Source organism: Chlorocebus sabaeus, chromosome 5 (assembly GCF_047675955.1).
Source record: "Chlorocebus sabaeus isolate Y175 chromosome 5, mChlSab1.0.hap1, whole genome shotgun sequence".
NCBI classification, from domain to species: Eukaryota; Metazoa; Chordata; class Mammalia; order Primates; family Cercopithecidae; genus Chlorocebus; species Chlorocebus sabaeus.
In genome coordinates this window covers 50,094,550-50,114,329 of record NC_132908.1, presented here as the reverse complement: position 1 = coordinate 50,114,329, position 19,780 = coordinate 50,094,550, and the positions used below count along the sequence as shown (strand labels likewise).

At 33.9% G+C, this 19,780-nt stretch overlaps 1 protein-coding gene across 14 annotated transcripts in view; it reads right to left on the bottom strand.

The window, feature by feature from the left end:
- The window catches only part of CHD9 (chromodomain helicase DNA binding protein 9), a 274,674-nt gene that overhangs the window by 92,475 nt on the left and 162,419 nt on the right, over positions 1 to 19,780 (bottom strand). For all 14 annotated transcript variants that reach the window (XM_038008486.2, XM_038008481.2, XM_038008485.2 and 11 more), the window contains 8 exons: positions 12,746 to 12,857; positions 8,975 to 9,121; positions 8,035 to 8,103; positions 7,896 to 7,951; positions 6,489 to 6,606; positions 4,070 to 4,156; positions 3,789 to 3,926; positions 250 to 371 (listed from right to left, as the gene is read on the bottom strand). In XM_038008486.2, coding sequence (XP_037864414.2) covers positions 250 to 371; positions 3,789 to 3,926; positions 4,070 to 4,156; positions 6,489 to 6,606; positions 7,896 to 7,951; positions 8,035 to 8,103; positions 8,975 to 9,121; positions 12,746 to 12,857 — 849 coding nt within the window. The remainder of the gene's footprint in view (positions 1 to 249; positions 372 to 3,788; positions 3,927 to 4,069; positions 4,157 to 6,488; positions 6,607 to 7,895; positions 7,952 to 8,034; positions 8,104 to 8,974; positions 9,122 to 12,745; positions 12,858 to 19,780) is intronic.

Sequence of the window (19,780 nt, the reverse complement as noted above, 5' to 3'; positions counted from 1 at the left end):
GAAAGGCATTTCAAATTTAAGTATTAATCAACATACCAACTTTCTTCTATTCTGATTGGTATACATTTAAAGAAAACAATTGTAGTTGAATCCTAAATTGTAATTTACATATTTTCCTGAGGTAACCTCACTTTAAATAATGAAGACTTCATAACAATAACAATATAGCAACATCAGTATCTATTTTACTTGACACATCTTGGCACACATTAAAAAAATAAATTTTTTTTGTTAAGATATACTACATACCTATTGTACCAATTGAACAAGAGCCAGTTGAGTCCTTCTAGTTGATATTCCCTGAGTTGATTGCCATTTTTATAGTCCCTGGATTGATCTATTTTCTTCCAAATATTAGAAGGAGGACGGTCCTTTGTGGAAAAACAAAGAATGAATGCTGTTTAAATCTTCCATGTATCATACTAATGGCAAAAAGCATTGGTTTAAAAATAACCCTAAGAGGCATAACAGTGTAGTGCTATGATTAACTTTTACCTAACATTTAAAGGTCAAATTAATTCTATACAACTCTTCCAGAAAACTGAAGAGGAAGATATATTTCCTGACTCATTCTATGAAGCCTTGATACCAAAATCAGACAAAAACATCACAAGAAAACTACAGACCAATGTCCCTCATGAACAAAGATGCAAATATTAACACAATTTTACCAAACTGAACTTAACAATATATAAAAAGGGCAATAAGATCATGACCAAGTAGTTTTTTTGTTTTTTTTAAACCAGGAATGGAACATAGGTTTAAAGCAGAAAATTAATCAGTGTTGATCAACAGATTAAAAAATAAAAATCAGCCAAGTGTGGTGGCTCATGCCTGAAAGCTCAGCACTTCTGGAGGCCAAGTGAGGAGGATCACTTGAGATTAGGAGTTCAAGACTAGCCTGGGCAACACAGGCAGACATAATCTCTATTTAAAAAAACATAAAACATAAAAACCAAAAATAATATGATACTCTCAGCAGATGCAGAAAAAGTATATGAGAAATTCAACATCCACTCCTAATTAAAACTCATCAAATTCTGAATAGAAGGGAACTTCCTTAACCTATTATGGTACAGTTATGAAAAAGCCAAAACTAACATTACACTTAAAGGTGAAAGACTGACTGCTTTACCCCTAAGATCAGGAATAAGGCAAGGATGTCCTCTGTGACAACTTCTATTCAACACTGTACTGCAGGCACTAACAAGTGTAACCAAACAAGAAAAAGATAAAAGTCATCAAGATTGAAAAGGAATAACAAACTGTCTTTATTTATATTATAGACGACATGATTTGTCTATGTAGAAAATCCTATGGAATCTACCAAGAAAGCTAAACTAAGTAGTAATTTTAGCAAGGTTGCATAATACAAGATCAATGTGCAAAAGTCAATTGCAGTCTACATTATGGCAACAATTGTGAATATATTTTTAAAAAACAATAACAATTTTATAATAGCATTCAAAATAGCTTTTGATATTCATGGTACAAAACATTTCTTTCAAAAGAAATCTATAAGCCCAGAAGTGAAACATTATATGTAAAAGAATTTTATTCATTTATATACACAGATACATAAGACATAAATTTTCTGAAGATTCCTGAATGGGAATTCAAATAACATTATCCTGGCCCCAAATTAGTAGGGTCTCAGTGGGAGAAATAAGTTTCTGAGAAACAAGCAAAAGGTCTCTTATTGTCTTCTGCTTTAAAATTATACTATTACTAATCAACAAAATTACACTTCTAAGAATTATCAGGATAATCAGGTGTGATATTGTGAAATATATATTTGGTCTTCACTCCTATTTCCTGGCATACAACTCTTGATATTCTTGGGTTCTCCAAAGTGCTGCTTGTTTGTGTGCCAATATTGCTGACTGACAAATTCAGGTGAGGCTGGTCATCAGAAGGACAAAGGCATGATTAGAGGGGAGAATGAGAGGAGAGGAATGGGAAGAAAAGGAGAGAAGGAGGGGAGGAAAGAAGGAAGGGGAGAAGATCAAGTTGATCACCAATGGCCATTGGATGATCGAATCAATCATGCCTATATAATGAAGCCTCCATAAAAACCCAAGAGGACAGGGTTTAGTGAACTTTCAGGGAGCTGAACACTTCCAGGGAGCTGAACATGTGGAGACTGACAGAAAGGTGAATAAGAACTCATTTACATGCCAGGAAAGTGGCAAACCCCAACTCTACAGGGACAGAAGCTCCTGCACTCAGACCTCGCCCTATGTCTCTCTGTTTGTTTGTATCCTTTAAAATATCCTTAGGAATACCGGTAAAACTTGAACATCTTCCTGAGTGCTGTGAGCTGCTCTAGCAAATTAATCAAACCCAAAGTGGTGGGTCATGGGAACCCTAACTTGAAGCCAGTCAGTCAGAAGTTCTGAAGGCCCCTGGACTTGTGACTGGTGGAAAGGAGGGGGCAGTCTTGTGGGACTGAACCCTCAAGATGTGGGATCTGATGCTATATCTTGGTAGATGGTGAATAACAGCTAGGTAGAACTGAATTAGAGGACAGCTAGCTGGCGTCCACTGCAGAACTGACTGCTTGCTGGTCAGAAGAATTCCCCACATATTTTGGGGTCACAGAAGTCTTCTGTGTTGATTGTTGTGTTACCCTGAGAGCACAGGAAAAACACAGCTCAGGAGAGTTTTTCTTAAACATCAGGTAAGTGTATGGTAATTGTAAAAGGAAAACAAAACAGGCTATCAGTATACAGAGAACGGGACTGTTTATTGAAGTTCTGCTGCTACTTAATACAGGTAAGTGTTTGCTAAAGAAAACATTTTTTAAGTGGTAGCCAATGAGCATTAAAATAATTAACATATATTTTAATTGCTGCTTAAAATAATTTCTGCATTAGATCATGTTCTATGCAGCTTCTTTTCAGCAATCCAGTCACCATTAATGATTCATTAGTTTGGGTCAGGGAAAAATTTCACTTACAAAATCTCAAAATACTTTACATGACTTACATGCTATTTTATTTAACAGCAATATACTGGCAAAAAGAGAAGAAAACAAAACAAATCTCCTACATTATTTAACCATGACAGACTAGCCTTGTTGTCATCAATTTTACATTAATTAAGGGGATTAATTCTATTGGCTGATCCCCCTTTACCAAGGTCTATAACATATATCTAAGGCATCTCTGATTTTTGAAAAGCTCCAGAAGAGATTCTGATATGCACCTGTGACTGAGAATCACTGATTTAAAGACATAGCTTATTCAATGAGGCTTAATGTTACCACCAAGGCATAGTCCCCACCCCAAAAGAAAATCTTTCTTTTACAACATTCCTTGACCCACTCCTCTCTGAATTAGGTGATGCTTCTGTTTTCTGGTTCAAGGAATAGCATTTAGAAGGTAAAAGGAATGGGGGTAAACTGATACGCTTTTGTTAACAGCCTATGGGCATTACTGGAAAATAAAGTAAGAAGACCAGAAAATAATATTAGGAAGATCAGAAAATAGTTATTATAAAACAATATGATCTCTTCTATGGAATATTTAATTCATTTCCTTCTCTTATGTCACATCTCCATGTTTATCAGGCAGCTTTCCTCACTTTCGTGCTAATCAAAAAGGAATCTGCTCCTGTCTTTTCACATATAAACTCCCTCTTTAGCTTTGGCTCCCAAAACTAGACTCACATAGTAACAGGCCTGTTTAAAAGAAATGAAAGTAAAACATTACATAATTATTAGCAATATCGTAACTTACATAAACAAGTGCTAAGATTTCATAAGGCTGTCTAAAACAGATTCTTACCAAGTGTCTTGTGTCAGGCCTTGAAGCTTGCAGTTGTTCAAACTCTTCTATTTTTGCAAGATCTACATCTTCTTTCAGTTCCCAAGTACTATCTTCATATGGCAATGAGCACCATTTTACTAAGTAGTAAATAACAGGCTGTAAAAAAATTTTTTTCATTTTACCATTTTGAAAAAGACACTAGTAAGAAAGTGTTTAAACAGAGAATAAAGTACTAGGTCTTAATACTTGGAAAGTTTCAGATTTTTCTTACTTAAAAAATATTTTTACCAAATATTTACCTCACCAGTATCCTTATCTTCACAAAAAGAGACTTCTAACACTCTGTCTACTTCAACGTAGTCTGGATTAAATGGTTCTTCTTCCATCTAAAATTAAAAGGTAACTTAATTGACATCTGACAAAGAAGTGGAATGATAAAAGGACGAATTCACCAGCATTTCACTACAGACCTTGTAAGTCTGATTTCAATTAAATGCCCAATAAATGGAATTCTTCCATTTTCACTTCCAAATGATAGCTAGGATATCATGAATAATGTTGTAAATAATAAAACCAATCAAATAGTATTAAAAAAAAAGGTACTCTAGAAGATACGTGCTTTAAAAGATTCCTGAAAGCAGCCTCTATATCTTTCCTTTATTCTTTTCCTTAGGTTGCAAGAGTTGAAGACCATGCATCCCATTGTATGCTCATTTCTCAGTTGTCTCACACAGGCTTTATCTTTACCTGATGGTTCTCGTGCTCAAGACCCACTTATTGAGCCAACTGTAAACTTTACTGAGGTACCTCAAACTCATTTGCACTCAGTTACTCTTCAACCCATACCTCCTCCTACATTATCTAACTGGTTAATGGTAACAGAGGTTCCTCTCCATAGCCCACGCTCAGTGACACAAGTCAGAAATGAAGAAGTCATTTTAGATTCCTTCTTTTTCTTTACCCTCTACATCTAGTAAGTAACCAATTTGTACAGATTCTAGTTTTAACTCTGAGATTGGTTCCTCCTTCCTCATCCTCACTTCTTTCTTGAACCTTTACAAATAACCCCAACTACTGTCTCACCTCCCTTTAATCTGTTTTTCACAATGTCCCCAGAGTTATCTTTCTCAAATATAAATATTATATATTGTTCCTTTACTTAAAATTCTTCACTGACTCTCCCCTAATTAGTCTTAATGAAAATTTAATGATTATTAATTAATTCTAAAATCTTCAGCTTATTAGGAATTTCTAGATCACAGTGAATAAATGAGATATTTAAGGTGATGGGAGGACCTCCCAGCATTCACAAACTCACAGGTCATTAGAATAATTTTTTTTTTTTTTTAAATAGAGATGGAGGTCTCATATGTTGGCGAGGCTGGTCTCAAACTCTTGGCCTCAAGTGATCCTCCCATCTTGACCTCCCAAAGTGTTGGGATTTCTGGCATGAGCCACCATACCCAACCCACATTTTTTATGTGAAATTAATAATTACAAATGGAATAATAGTAATTATGTAGTGAAGATATCTGGCAGATACCACCTTAATCTAGTGATTAACCACCAGTACTGGGGTAGAGAGGTATCATGTACCATCTTATATCATTCACTAGAAGAACAGAGCATCACTTCTATGGTGTTCTTTTAAAAAATGCCTAACCTGGATCATGAAGAAACCTCATACAATCCCAAATTGAGGGGCATTCTACAAAATTAATGAGCTGTACTCTTTAAAAATGTCCAAGAAATGAAAAACAAAGAGGGACTGACTAAAAGAGATATTACAACTAAATGTAACATGTGCTGCTGGATTAGACTCTGGACCAGATAAAAATACACACACACAAACACACACACACACACACACATTTTGTTATAAAAACACTAGTGGAACAATTAGTGAAATATGTATAAGGTCTGTGGATGAGATAATAGTATTACATCGATGTTAGTTCTACTATTTTTATGAAAGAATATAGTTGTTTTTAGGAAATATATACTAAAGTGTCTGCAATGTTAAAATGGTTTAGAAAAAGACGTGGGTATGACAGAGATAGAGAGAGAGACAGACAGACAGAGAGAATGAATACAAATGATAACGCAAACATGGTAAAATGTTAACATTTTGGAAATCTAGTTAAAATAAATGTGGGAATTCATTGTACTATTTTCGTGACTATTTTGTTTAGAAGAAAACGTTTTTAAAATTCTCAAATTAAGAACTTAAAGTGGCTCTAAAAGGAGTCTATTAGAAAGTTTGGACCAGGAAAGACCATTTAGTCAGACCTATACAGGTAAATTTTTCCAGTGAGGTTCTGTTCACATACATGAAGCTGGTATAGAAAATATGCAATATATTTCATGTACTGAAAAATGTTATTTTCCATTTACTTGCTAGATTATCACTTCCTCCACTTGAATAATTTTGCTGATATATTCTTGGTAATAAACCATACTCACATTCAACTCGAAGTATTGAAATATATGCTAGTTAAAAAATACAAGCATGATCTACCATTCTGAATTATCAGTGTTCCTGTTTCAAACAGTTTCCAACCTAATTTTGAGAATAGAAAAATACTATATGTAGGTAGCATTTGTATTCAAATATCAACACTGGAAATCTAAGAATTAAAATAATGTGTAATTTTTGATAAATAATGCTACATGTGTTCAGAGACCAACACATAATAGTCTTATTTATTTTTTTCTTACATCTGCAAAAAAGTGTGCTCTTTGTGCTTGTCTCAATTTGAATCGTTTGATTTTCTGCTGGATCCTTTTATCTTTCAAAAGCTGCTCTTCTGTGGCCCACTCACAGTGAAGATAGGAGCTAAAATTTTTATAAAAATAATATATTAGAATGATACAGATAACCATTTTAAGATGTATTTTAAACAGCATCCAATGTAAACTATTACAATTCTTCAACTTTACAAATAGGTAGTTCATCAATTAACTTTAATGGAATTCATATCATTTCTAAAATAAAGTAATTGTGATCACTATATGCTAAGGAGGTCATAGTCTAAAGGTATACAATTTGCCATATAGAAACAGAACAGTAAAATGATCAAAAGTCTAATCACAAGATGTGATTTATCTATTATTTTCTTCCCTATAACAGTTTTGTCGTGATCAGAAAACTAACTAGTTTTGAAACTAACGTGATTTAAAATGCTTTCATGGAGGTACAAAGAAAAGTTGGAAAATACATAAAAAGAAGAGTAAGTGATTTTTCCCCAGTTAGCAACTCTTACAAGTTAACTGACCTACATCCAAAATTAAAATTAAAAACTTTAAGGTCAAATCATCTCATTGTGTACATCTGACATAAAAACCTACAGATCAGGAAAAAAAAAAATTTGTTTTTAAAGAGATGGAGTCTCACTATGTTGCCCAGGCTGGCTTCAGACTCCTAGGCTTAAGAGATCCTCCTGTGTCAACCTCCAGAATAGCTGGGACTATAGGTAGATTAGAAACGTCTTTTATAAAAACAATAAAATCTGAAAAGTTCAACAATACAATGAATGCTGTCCATAAATTGTAAAAGCATATTTTATAAAGATTCTTGCGTTTTGATGTTAATAATTAACATTTTCTGGAAAATAAACAAAATTTAATTTTTTTTTGTCTTTTTTTTTTTGAGACGGAGTCTCGCTCTGTCGCCAGGCTGGAGTACAGTGGCGCGACCTTGGCTCACAGCAATCTCCGCTTCCCGGGTTCAAGTGATTCTCCTGCCTCAGCCTCTTGAGTAGCTGGGACTACAGGCACGTGCCACCACGTCCAGCTAATGTTTTATATTTTTAGTAGAGATGAGGTTTCACCATGTTGGCCAGGATGGTCTCAATCTCTTCACCTTGTGATCCGCCCACTTTGGCCTCCCAAAGTGCTGGGATTACAGGTGTGAGCCACCCCGCCTAGCCAAATCATTCAATTTTAACATGAAAGGTTTTCAAATGGGCCCTATTCACTTTTTAATGATTCTTGATTTACACAGGTATAAATGATAAAAATTATCACAAAAAATGTGGATAAAATGAAAATCATAATTTTAATTTATTAAAGTAATTTATATGTAAATCAACATCTTTCTTTTATTTTTCTAACTCAAATACTTACTAATTCTTGTATTTTACAAAAAATTCTTCTGTATCAATCATCACTCCAGGTGATATCTAAGAAAAGAAAATCAGTAATGGTGACTCTTTTAAACAGGCCACAGAATATGAAGTGTAAAATGTAATGTACCAGTACTTACTTCCTTTTTTACAATTCTAGAAGATAGAATTTTGTCTACAATTGCAGCATCTTCTTCACTCGGATTCTCCTATGGGAGGGAGGAAAGAAATAATGACAACACATTCTGAAAGATCTTTTAGTTGCCACTTTGTATGTTGATGAACATACTATAATTCAACAAATATTTATACAGCATATGTGCCAGACACTATGTTACATGTTAGAAATACAAAAATGAAAAAAATATAGTTATTGTCCTTTTCATCACCTGCATTATCTCTGTAGCAAACATATTGTGCTTTTTAATGTGCTAGTCATTATTCTAAGCATTTTACATATATTAATTGAATCTATTATCTTCATTATTATCATTTCCATTTTACAGATTAGGAAATTTAGGCATAGTTAAATAAGTACTTTCTCAAGGTACTCAGCTAGTGACTGAGTGGTTGGCTCATAATGCATATAAGGGGGACTTAAAAAATTAAAGACGAGAGAAGTACATATGGCATTCAGGCAAATGTGTTCATAAAACAGAGGAGTGAGTGCTTATGGAGAAGTAGCAGGAAACAATGCCAGAAAATCCAGACGAAGGGGTTTACACACTGCTAAAAAGGCATCGTTATTTTTGTAAGGTTCAGGAAACTATTACAGGAGTTTTCAGTAGAAAAATAATGTGATTAGATTTGTAATTTAGAAATATTCTGCAGAAAAGATAGAATTTCAAGAACATATATTTAGGACGTAGAAAGTGTAGTGACAACCTGGATGAAGAGGCAAAGGAAAACGAAGAGAGGATGAATTCCTAGGTTTCTAATTTGAATGACTCAATTAACTAATAACATGGAATCCAGAAGGATTAAGTTGGAGCAATTTTTAGAAGAAAAAACAATACAAGTACCTTATAGAATTTATGTTGGTTTAAAATGTTTTGCAGTCATAATTCTAAATATGCTTACCACAAACAATTGTAAAGGCTGTTCACCAGGTAAAGGAGCTGAATTCTTTTTTATTTTCATAGAACCTTTAACCTCTTCTTCAGATTGCTTCCCTTCTACATCTTCTGCGTATTTTTTTCTTTTAATTTGTCTATTTGATCTTCTTTTCTGTAACGAACCACAAGGATCAGATTTATATAATTTATTTTGAAGAAAAGTTTTTAAAAATTATTACCCCTAGAGTTGGCAGTTTTGTATATTAAATTTTCAACATGATACTCAATGCTCATCTTTTCCTGTTTTGTTTTTAATTAGAGGAAGATTATAATTTGCCATTTGCCACAGGCTTACAATCTTCCTACAGTTCTACTTTCTATAATTTCAAACAACAAATATTAGTAATACTTTTATTATGTTAATTTGGAAATCATTAAGAATAAAGAGATCCCTCTTTTTTTAAAAAATTATTTCACAGGTTAGGCAAAATACATTTTATTAGTAATACCTTTATTACTACATTACTTATCTTTAGAAACTGTTGTTAAGAATAAAAAGGTATCTGTTTTATTTAACTATTTCATACCTTGGGCAATAAATATTTAAACTATTAATAATTTCACAGTTTTAGTCCAAAACGTAAAAAGTGTATCAGATGAATATTGGGTATAGAATTGGGGGTATAAATCTAGAAGAATAAATTCAATAGTACTTGCCAAAACACGTGAAACTGTGTTTAAAGCAGAATAACATAAAATATTTTAAAAGAAATGCACAAAATAAGCAAGCATTAAATCTACCAAATAATTGTGAATGAAAGAAGAAACGGTTTCACTAACTTTAGTAGCTTTCCTTAAATATAAAAAAAATCACTATCATCACACAAAATTAAGCCTTTTACAAGGTATTACATGTAGTAAGATAATTTTTAAATAATCTAAGTAATTTAAAATCTGGAATCAAATATACATGGCTTTACTTACCTCCCTAAATACCTAATATTTTTTCAAAAGTTTTATATTTCAAGGAGAACTTAAAAAACAAAAACAAAGTTACATCTCTTTTAGTGTTTCCACAATAAAGATAAAAACTCAGGTTGGTTTCAAAATCCCAAATGACTTAGATTTATTTTTAAAATTTCCCTTGTAATCTCATGGGGTAGAGACATTTCATGGGGGTAGTGGCATCTCAACCAACTGTTCAGTTGCTTAATATGTGGCAAATCTCTCTCTTCTTTTTTCTAGTCCAATTTCTTCTATATATTTAGTAACTTCATGACACTTCCAAAAAATGGAACCAACAAAATAAACCACAAGTTCTTTTGGTTTCTGCTTGTCTTCTATTTGGCAGGTCTTTAATTTACCTTCATAACCATGATGAAAATAGCTGAGTCACTGCTACAGTGTGGTGACAAACTATATGCATGCAGTCATGCCTCTGCCCCTTTCTCTTGTGAGTAGTAAAATACTGACAGAAAGAAAGGCACTCATATGGTCAGTCAAATGTACTAGATAACACCATGCCTCATTAGGATGGGTCAAATGTTTCTTGGCCATGAAGACATTGACATTTCAAACCTCAAAGTAACACAGCCTGGTGACATATAAAAATCCTAATTAAAGGGCTAATAGAAACCCAATTTTCCTTCATCCTGTTTTGAAAAGGATATGAATTACTTACTATTCTCTGGGAGGGGGGAATTCTATGGATTACTAACACTAGGCTAAAAGAATATTTAGAATTCTATCATGGGCACCATATAGATCTTAATGTTCAAGAATAGTTTTAATTAATAAACAACTGTGACATATTATCAATGTCTCATTAGGCATGACTTTTAAATAATGAAATTTGAGACTAGTTCAGTACATTTTTAGAAAATTCTGTTAGATGTTTTCAGCATTAGTTTCCTTTCTGGTCATTTAGACATCTATTAGTACTTAGAGACAACTCACTTAGTTTTTAGTAAATAGCAAGTGAGTGACCTCAAAGAATCATTTAAGCTCACAAAAGTGCACTCGGATAGAATGAAGGTTACTTATTGTAAACTGTTCCCTCATCCTACAAAGACTTTGTCTAACAGATTTAAAAGTGTATGAATTATGAGATTATAGAAGATTTTACCATAAATTATACTCCACTAGAGGATATAGTTACACATTAATTAGGTAAAGCCAAATAAGGTATCATTCTCACCAATTATCATTACCATACAACGTCGCTACTAGTTTAAAAACATAAAAATGAATCTGACTTCTACATTTTTGGCATGTGCTTTTTCTGGCTTTCTTTCTCCATGTTTTTTAAAGCACAACTGGAAATCTTGATAAACTGTCCCTTCTAATTTCTTATTTTTAGCTTCTTAAGTCTTAAAGGCTTCAACAGATCAGTCCATAGCACTTCACATAGGAGGTCAGAAGCATGTTTTAAATGACTAATATAGTACTTCACTATTTTAACATTGCACTTGTTTCCTATAATATTCCTAATAGTATAATCTGTTGCAGGGGCATTTTTCTTTGTAATTTAGGTCTCTAAATATAGTTGGACAACTGTAATATTTTTTATTAAGATTAAAAGTAACAAAATTAAATACCAAATCACATTTTTAGATTTCTAACTGATTCCAAACCTTAATTAGTTTCCAACATGGTTGAAAGCTACATGGATTTTTCCATCATTTATTTAATTACACAATCAAATATATCAATAATATAGATTTATAACTATTAGAAAATATTTTTACCTTCACCATTTTTGTATGTGTGTTAAAGCAACACACCTGTCAAAACAACCTAATACTACAGAGAAAAACATGGAAGAAATGTTCATGTTGACCTAGCCTATCATTTCATTGTTTGGCAATTACATAACGGAAAAATGGCCAGCATTATTTCAGCAAAAATTAAACTAAATGTAATCATATGGAGTAAGTTACATATAAGTTTGCCTAAGTTAAGGATAACATATGACGAAAAAGCCAGGCCATGTAATATTAGGAGCTTCAGTCACTGCCCTTACCTCAACTCTTGCAGCAGCCCAGGAGCCTTGAGCCACTACTCTCCCATTGGATAAGAAGCTGCATAAGGAAGAAGAAAGGCCATTCAGGGGCTTTCTGGCCCCATAATTCACAACTGCCACCACCCCTACGGCCTACAGTCGTACTTTAATTATTAGAGATTAGAGGGTGGCCTGAATTATTATGACCTTCACTATAAATAATTTTAACTTCACAGGGTTATTTTGAATATCCACCTATTCAGGAAAAAAAAAAAAAAAAAAAAAAAAAAAGAAGGCAAAATGCATAGAATTTCTTCCGTCTACGTTAGGGGATTTTTAATATAGTCAGTTATCTTTTCTTCACAGAAACAGACCAAAGGAATTATTTCTAGGAATGATTCAATCCATTTGCTCTGTCGTTTGTATGTGATTTAAAAAATTACTATGTCCATCATGTTCATTCAAAAGAATTCTATAAGCACAGGATAATATCATTAAATACTCCTCCATGCTAAAAGCCATCAAGGACTTTGTATTGTTACTTAACCTCTCTGGGCTTCAGTTTCATTATCTGAAAAATGGGGGTTTGGAGAGGATATGTTAGTTTCCTCCCACATCTAATATTCTATGGTAATATTACCAGGACATATTGTAATAATGCTACCTTACAACTTGTACCATACTACAAAATGTATTTTTACTTCTAAACTAAAATGTAAATATCTATAAGGCAATATTATGCTAACTAAATCATTCTAACAGTGTTTCATTTCCAGAAAACATTGTAATACTCACTTGAGAGTCTTGATCTTTTAATGTATGCTGTGGCATCTGTTCTGCATCAGATATTTCATCTGAAGACTCATTCTTTCTTTTTTGTTTCTTACCCAATGTAATAATGAGTTTGCTGTTTCAAGAGGAAAAGAAAAATAAGAATTCTTTGAATTTTCCTAAATTTGATTAAATTAAGATTGTCATGATAAACTTTCTTCCACTTTATATCACTTGCATGTCCAACTAAGGATGATAATTATCCTGAAATCCATGTTGACATTTTCAAAACATAAACTCTATTCTAATGGAACAAACACCATCCAATTATACGTTTGGAAGTATAATTAATGTACTTAAAAGTACAATTAATGCACTTCTAAACACAGAAAGGCAGTCAAGTAGGCTAGGTGCAGTGGCTCATGCCTTGTAATCCCAGCACTTTGGGAGGCCGAGGCAGGTGGAAAAGGGTCAGGAGTTCGAGACCAGCCTGGCCAACATGGTGAAACCTGTCTCTACTAAAAATACAAAAATTAGCCTGGTGTGGTGGCGGGCGTCTATAATCCCAGCTACCTGGGAGGCTGAGTCAGGAGAATTGCTTGAGCCCAGGAGGCGGAGGTTGCAGTGAGCCAAGACTGTGCCATTGCACTCCAGCCTAGCAACAAGAGCAAAACTCCATCTCAATGAATAAATAAGCAAGCAAACAAACAAACAAATAAATAAATTTAGTGGGTAAAAAAAAGGCAGTCAAGTCTTACTTGTTTTTTAGGCTTAAGACTACTTTTCATAGGAAAAATGTGAGGTGATACAACTGTATTTATTATCTTGCAGATTTGGAACGACAGATTTTTTTCTCTTATTAAATTCAAATCCACTTATTATCCTTGAATCCCCCTATTTGTTAAAAGCCTCTACTTCCTTCTACTCTACAGGAGAAAGACAATTACTTAAGGCACTTTAACAATTAGTTGTTATTTAATTCTTTAATTTATGTTAAGGCTTATCTGTACTGCATGTTCCTAAGCATAAGAACTATTATTTTTTATATTCCTATAGCATGTGTGTCAGTATATCTTTATATATGTGTTTATATATATATTGATATTTACTCATATACACATCAGATGGAGCTATCTAAAATGAAAGTGGTTTTTTTCTGTCTTGATGAGAGGTATAAATACATAACTCTCACATTTCCTTATCTGCTTCAACAAATGCAGGGGCATGATTTTAAATCACGGTAATTATTAATCAGCAACGTACTATTTTAAATATCTGTAAAATAAAAATAGAAAATCTCCCAAATACTTTCAGATATGATTTATCAAAAAAATATCAGAATTCTTTCAACAACTATTTATTAAGGTAGCAGAATTTGGAGGTTAAGAGCATGCACTTTGAAAACACAGGGTCAAGATTTAAACCCTGACTCCATCATGTACTTATCTGTGAGACATTGGGCAAATTAGTTCTTTTAGCCTTAGTTTCCTTGCCTGGAAAATAGGGATATCATAATAACTACATCTACTGTTGCTGAGAATTAAGTGGCATAATGCATACCAGCTTTCAGCACAGTCTTGAAATTGTATAGTAATTTCTCAACTAATGCTAACAACTTCTAAATATTCTATGCCAAACACTTTCCTAGGCTCTAGGATTTGAAAATATAGTGACACAGTTCCTAACCTTAAAGTGTCATAGTTAGACTATGATCACAGCTAAAATGCCACAGTGGGGGTTAGCACAGGATGCAAGGTGAACACGAAGAAGTGCTCACGGTTATTGAAGAGTAAAGGGTGCTTTACAGAAAAGATAACATTTGATATGATGAAAAGAAGTTTAACAGGTAGTGAAAGTGGTAGAGTACAATCTAGGCAGACAGATACCACAGAAGAGGAGAACATGCAATGGTAATAGCGTGAAAGGAATACACAGAGTACCCCAGAAGGAGGTGGCAGACAGCTGGATAAGCAGAAAGCGTGAAGATCACAGAAGGCCTTGTATGACACACACAGAGTTCACATTTTAAGGGCATCTTTTAAGCTCTTGAGACCAAGAATTTAAAAGGAATCTGTCTTGTTCATCACTGGCAACAAATGTTTAATGAACAGGCAGTGAGTTATTTTGAATAAATAAAAAAAAGCATTTGGAAGATATAAGAATTATAAGCAAGGGGGTAATGTGACGACAAGGAAGTGAAATGCAAGGCAGGGAAACCAATGATAAGGCAAATGACAATTCAGGGGAGAGATAAAGAGTGTAATCTAGGGTTGTGGGAATGTGGATGAAGAGGTAAATAAAGATACAATTTTTTATTGTGGAAGCAGAACCAACAGGACTTGGTTATTGACTGGATGACTAGACTTGAGGCGAGAAAAAGTTATAGAACGCTTTCTCCCTATATTATTCTTGTTATTGGTATGATTACCACATTCAACAGAATAATGGTAATTCTTACTGGGTGTCTCACCTGCACTCTTCTGAGTATGTGAAGAAAGTAAATAACAGTAAGAAATACTGCTTATGTTGGAAGCAGGAAATCAGAAGAAATACAAAGATATTCTGAAGGAACATTAAGGAACCAACCATAGTTACACTTCATTCCCTCTCGCCACTTTCACTGTTTATTTCCTCTCTGTTCTAGTCCCTTTTCCTGCTCTAGTTCCTTTCCTAAAATAAAAATCTCCCTTGAGGTTACATTTACTGTTAGATTCCATATGATCTTGTTCTTCCTCCTTTGTATCCATAGCTCTCAAAAGAGTCATTTCCATTTCATTCCTCAACCCACTATAATCTCAAGTCTTACAACTACTTTTAATATTCATAGCTTCCATTTATTCAGTGTTTACTATGAGTCACCCTCTGTGCTGACTTTACATGCATTCTCTCACTTGATGTTCACACAACTTTAAAAGGGAAGTACTATTATTTTATAAGAGGAAATTGAGGCTTAGAGAAGTTAAATAACTTGCTCAAAGTCACACAAATAGTAAGAATAGAGACAGAAACTAAGTATGCCTCACTCCAAAGTCTAAACTCCTAATGCTTAAGGACTCAAAAGACTTTTAAAATGCAAATCCAATGGAACTTTAAAAAAAAACCTAACGTGTAACTAAGTCTTAATGTGTAACTGTTTCCTTTTGGCCCCCTTCCTGGCTCCCTGACATGAGAGTCTTCTGGTTCTCACTAACCTTGCTTTTACTAAATTTTGGCTCTTCTTCCTGCATCTACACCTTGAATGTTAGTTTTCCATAGGATTCAGTCATTGACAATTCTTCTCTGCCAGCCTGTTAAACTTTGGTTTCTCTCAAAGTTCTGTCTTCAGCTGCCTTCCTTCTCTATATACTGTTTGTCCCTGAGAGATTTCATTTAATCTATTCTTAACTACCAACTAGAAGTTAAAGATCCTCAAATCTCTTATCTCTAGTTCAGATCTTTCCCCCGAGCTTCACGTTCAAATAACTAATTGCTTATTAGACATATACATATGGGTATCTCATAGGTATTACAACTTCAATATGCCTCCAATCCAATCTCTCATTTTCCGTAAACCTATCAGTGCAAATTTACTAATATTAAAGTGTAACGCAAAGTCAGAAAAGTGCACACATAAGAGTACTGCTCAATCAATTTTCTCAAATGGAAAATATCTGTGTAGCCAGCTTCCAGATCAAGAAACAAGACATTAGTTTCCCGGAAGCCCCCTCTCATGCCTCTCCCAGTAAGAACCTCCTCCTAAAGGTATCCATCACTTTGCTTGTGAATATTTGCTACATCCTAAGGCACTGGTGCAGATGATTTTTAATGGCAAAGTAAGGGACAATACTAAATAAAACTGGGTAGTAAAAATATATATTTGATACCTTCTCCTACTTGCTATCAATCTCCAACTTAAATGTGTATTTTCAACTAGTCTGTAGATGAGAACAACATACGGAGAGTGTAGTTGTTTAAATAACAATCTCCCATGAAATGGAAATCATGGCCTATTAATACCCTTCATATATTGCTTAAAAAGGTATTTTTTCAATGTTTGGTAAGCTAAATGAATTATGTGAATGCACATTCTAATGCAATATCATATGTGGCTGCTTAAAGACTCAAACCCCAATGAAGAAAACTTTCAATGAAATGAGAGGCAGATATATTTAAATATGTTTTTAAATTTACAAATGACTGTAATCCCAGCACTTTGGGAGGCCGAGATGGGCGGATCACGAGGTCGGGAGATCAAGACCATCCTGGCTAACACGGTGAAACCCTGTCTCTACTAAAAAATATAAAACACTAGCCGGGCGAGGTGGCAGGCGCCTGTAGTCCCAGCTACTCGGGAGGCTGAGGCAGGAAAATGGCGTAAACCCGGGAGGCGGAGCTTGCTGTGAGCTGAGATCCGGCCATTGCACTCCAGCCTGGGCAACTGAGCAAGACTCCATCTCAAAAAAAAAAAAAAAAAATTTACAAATGACTATGAACTGGTTCCGCTATTCTTTCACAATAGAATAAGGGGATTAAATGAAGATTCTCTAAGGACAAAGGACCAAGCTGCTTAAACATTATTTTTATAGATAAATATTACCTAAATCTCTAGAAAATACTAATAAATAAATACTAACTACCAAATAAATCTTAAACACTTGCCCTTTTGAGTGGTGGGGTTGGGTTAGATAAAAATGTTTCCCATCACACCTTAGATAAGCCTTTTGTTATACTAATTATTTGAAAATTTTTACTTAAAAACAAAAAAGCAACTTTCACTTTATTTTCCATATTCTGTATTATTCTTCCAACATTGTTCTGCATGTCTGGAATAGCATCATGAATTCATTAGTCATTTTTAACAACCCATGCAAAAATCGTTTTCAGATTCTAACTTTGTAAGAGATATTTCAGATATATAGTATTTCCCTACTAAACCTTCTAAGTCCAAAACGTTACACACGCCTTTTCTATTTAAAAAGGGTACATATCCATGATAGGAAAAAAGTTAATTCTGAAATCATTTTTGGCTGATATAATTCTGGGTTAATTCGGGTGGCATTTCAAAATTAGATTAAAAAAACCTGAGTTAATAAAAAAATAAAAAAGAAAGAAAGAAAGAAAGAAAAGAGTATAAGTATGCACCCCGTAGTTCTAGCTACTTGGTAGACTGAAGTGGGAGGAGACTTGAGCCTAGGAGTTCTAGGCCAAGCTGGTAAACAAAGTAAAACCCTATTTCTAAAATATTATAAATTTTTTTAAATAAAATGATCTATCTAGAGAGAGAGATTTTAGAAATAGGGTTATTTACAATGAACCTTGAAAACTATAAATCTTACCAATTTATTACAGATTCTAAAATGGCATCTAGGTAATATTATAGAGAGGCATAATTAATTAGGCTGGTATCAGATCAGCAGTGCCTAAACATTTGGGGAAAGCTTAGTGAAAGCTATTTAAAATACAGATTCTAGACAGACGTGGTGGCTCATGCCTGTAATCCCAGCACTTCTGGAAGCCGAGGAGAAAGGATCACCTGAGGTCAGGAATTCAAGATCAACCTGGCCAACATGGTGAAACCCCATCTCTACTAAAAATACAAAAATCAGCTAGGCGTGATAGCACATGTCTGTGATCCCAGCTACTTGGGAGGCTGAGGCAGGAGAACCGCTTGAACCTGAGAGGCGGACGTTGCCGTAAGCCAAGATCCGCACCACCGTACTCCAGCTTGGGCGACAGAGCAAGACTCTTGTCTCAAAAATAAAATAAAATACAGAATCTTTATGAGAAAAAGCCCAACAAACTCAAATTGATGTACATTCTACAAAATAACTGGCCAGTATGTTACAAAAATGAAAACATCATAGAAGAAAAAAGTCTGAGGAGTTATCCTAAATTGAAGGAAACTAAGGAGATATGACAACAAAATTAAATGTTGGATCCTGAATTGGATCCTGACCAACAAAAAAAAGGGAACTCACAAAACTTGCATGAGGTCTGCAGATTAGTTAACAGGATTATTAAAATGTTTATTTCCTGGTATTGATAATTGTGCTATGGTTCATAAGATGTTAACATTTGAGGAAGGTGAGTGAAGAGCTTAAGGGAACTCTGACCTATTTTTGTACTTCTGACACTACTTCAAAATAAAAGTCAGACAAAAATAACCCAAACAGTTTTGTGGGTCCCAAACCCAGGATTCTGATCTAGAAACGAGGACTCCAATATGACTTTAAAAATATCCCCCAAGAGTTCTGGTGCTCTACCAGGTTTGGGAAACACTGGCTCAGAGAGTAAAAATTAGTATAGAAAACTCTAGGAACAAATATTCAGGATGATACAACTATTTTATATTTACAGAACACTTACAATTGTAAAGTGCTTTTGCCTACAGTACCTCAGTTGATTCTGAGAAAAACTCTTGAGATAGGCAAGGCAGGTAGGTATTGGTCCCACCATACAGACAGGCAGTGTTCAGTTCCAAAAGATGATCCCCTTATTCCTAGATTATGATTTCTAACATATCTTATTGATTTTAAAATAAAATGACACATATACTTCAACCAGTCAACAGATATTTAATATCAATAAACTTAGTGACTCTCTAAAGAGAAATATGAAACTATATTATCTTTTAGTAAATTTTAAATATTAACATTTACCTGACTTTCATAAAACCAGAAATATCTATTATCTATACAATGACAACAGATAGCCATAAATGTTATCTGAAGGAAATCAGATGTTTCAGTAGTAGAAAAAATAAAATCAGTTAAGCAAAATACCCAATTGCTATAGAGCACTCCATTCTTCCATCATGGATTACAAAGAGTTTACTACATTAATTCTAAAATAAAATTTCATTATAAATACATGCTTCAAATAAACTGACAGTTTGCTGGTTTAAGGAGAAATATCCCCAAAGAAAAGCAACAATGTGATACAGAATAAATTAACAATAAAAAGCTTTATGCAAATTTTGTTCTTAAAAACATTAAAAGGATCTGTTATCAATGTTAGCAAAATGTAGCAGCAGATACACTCAGGCAAGGAAAAAACCTAAATATCAAAACATGGGTTGTT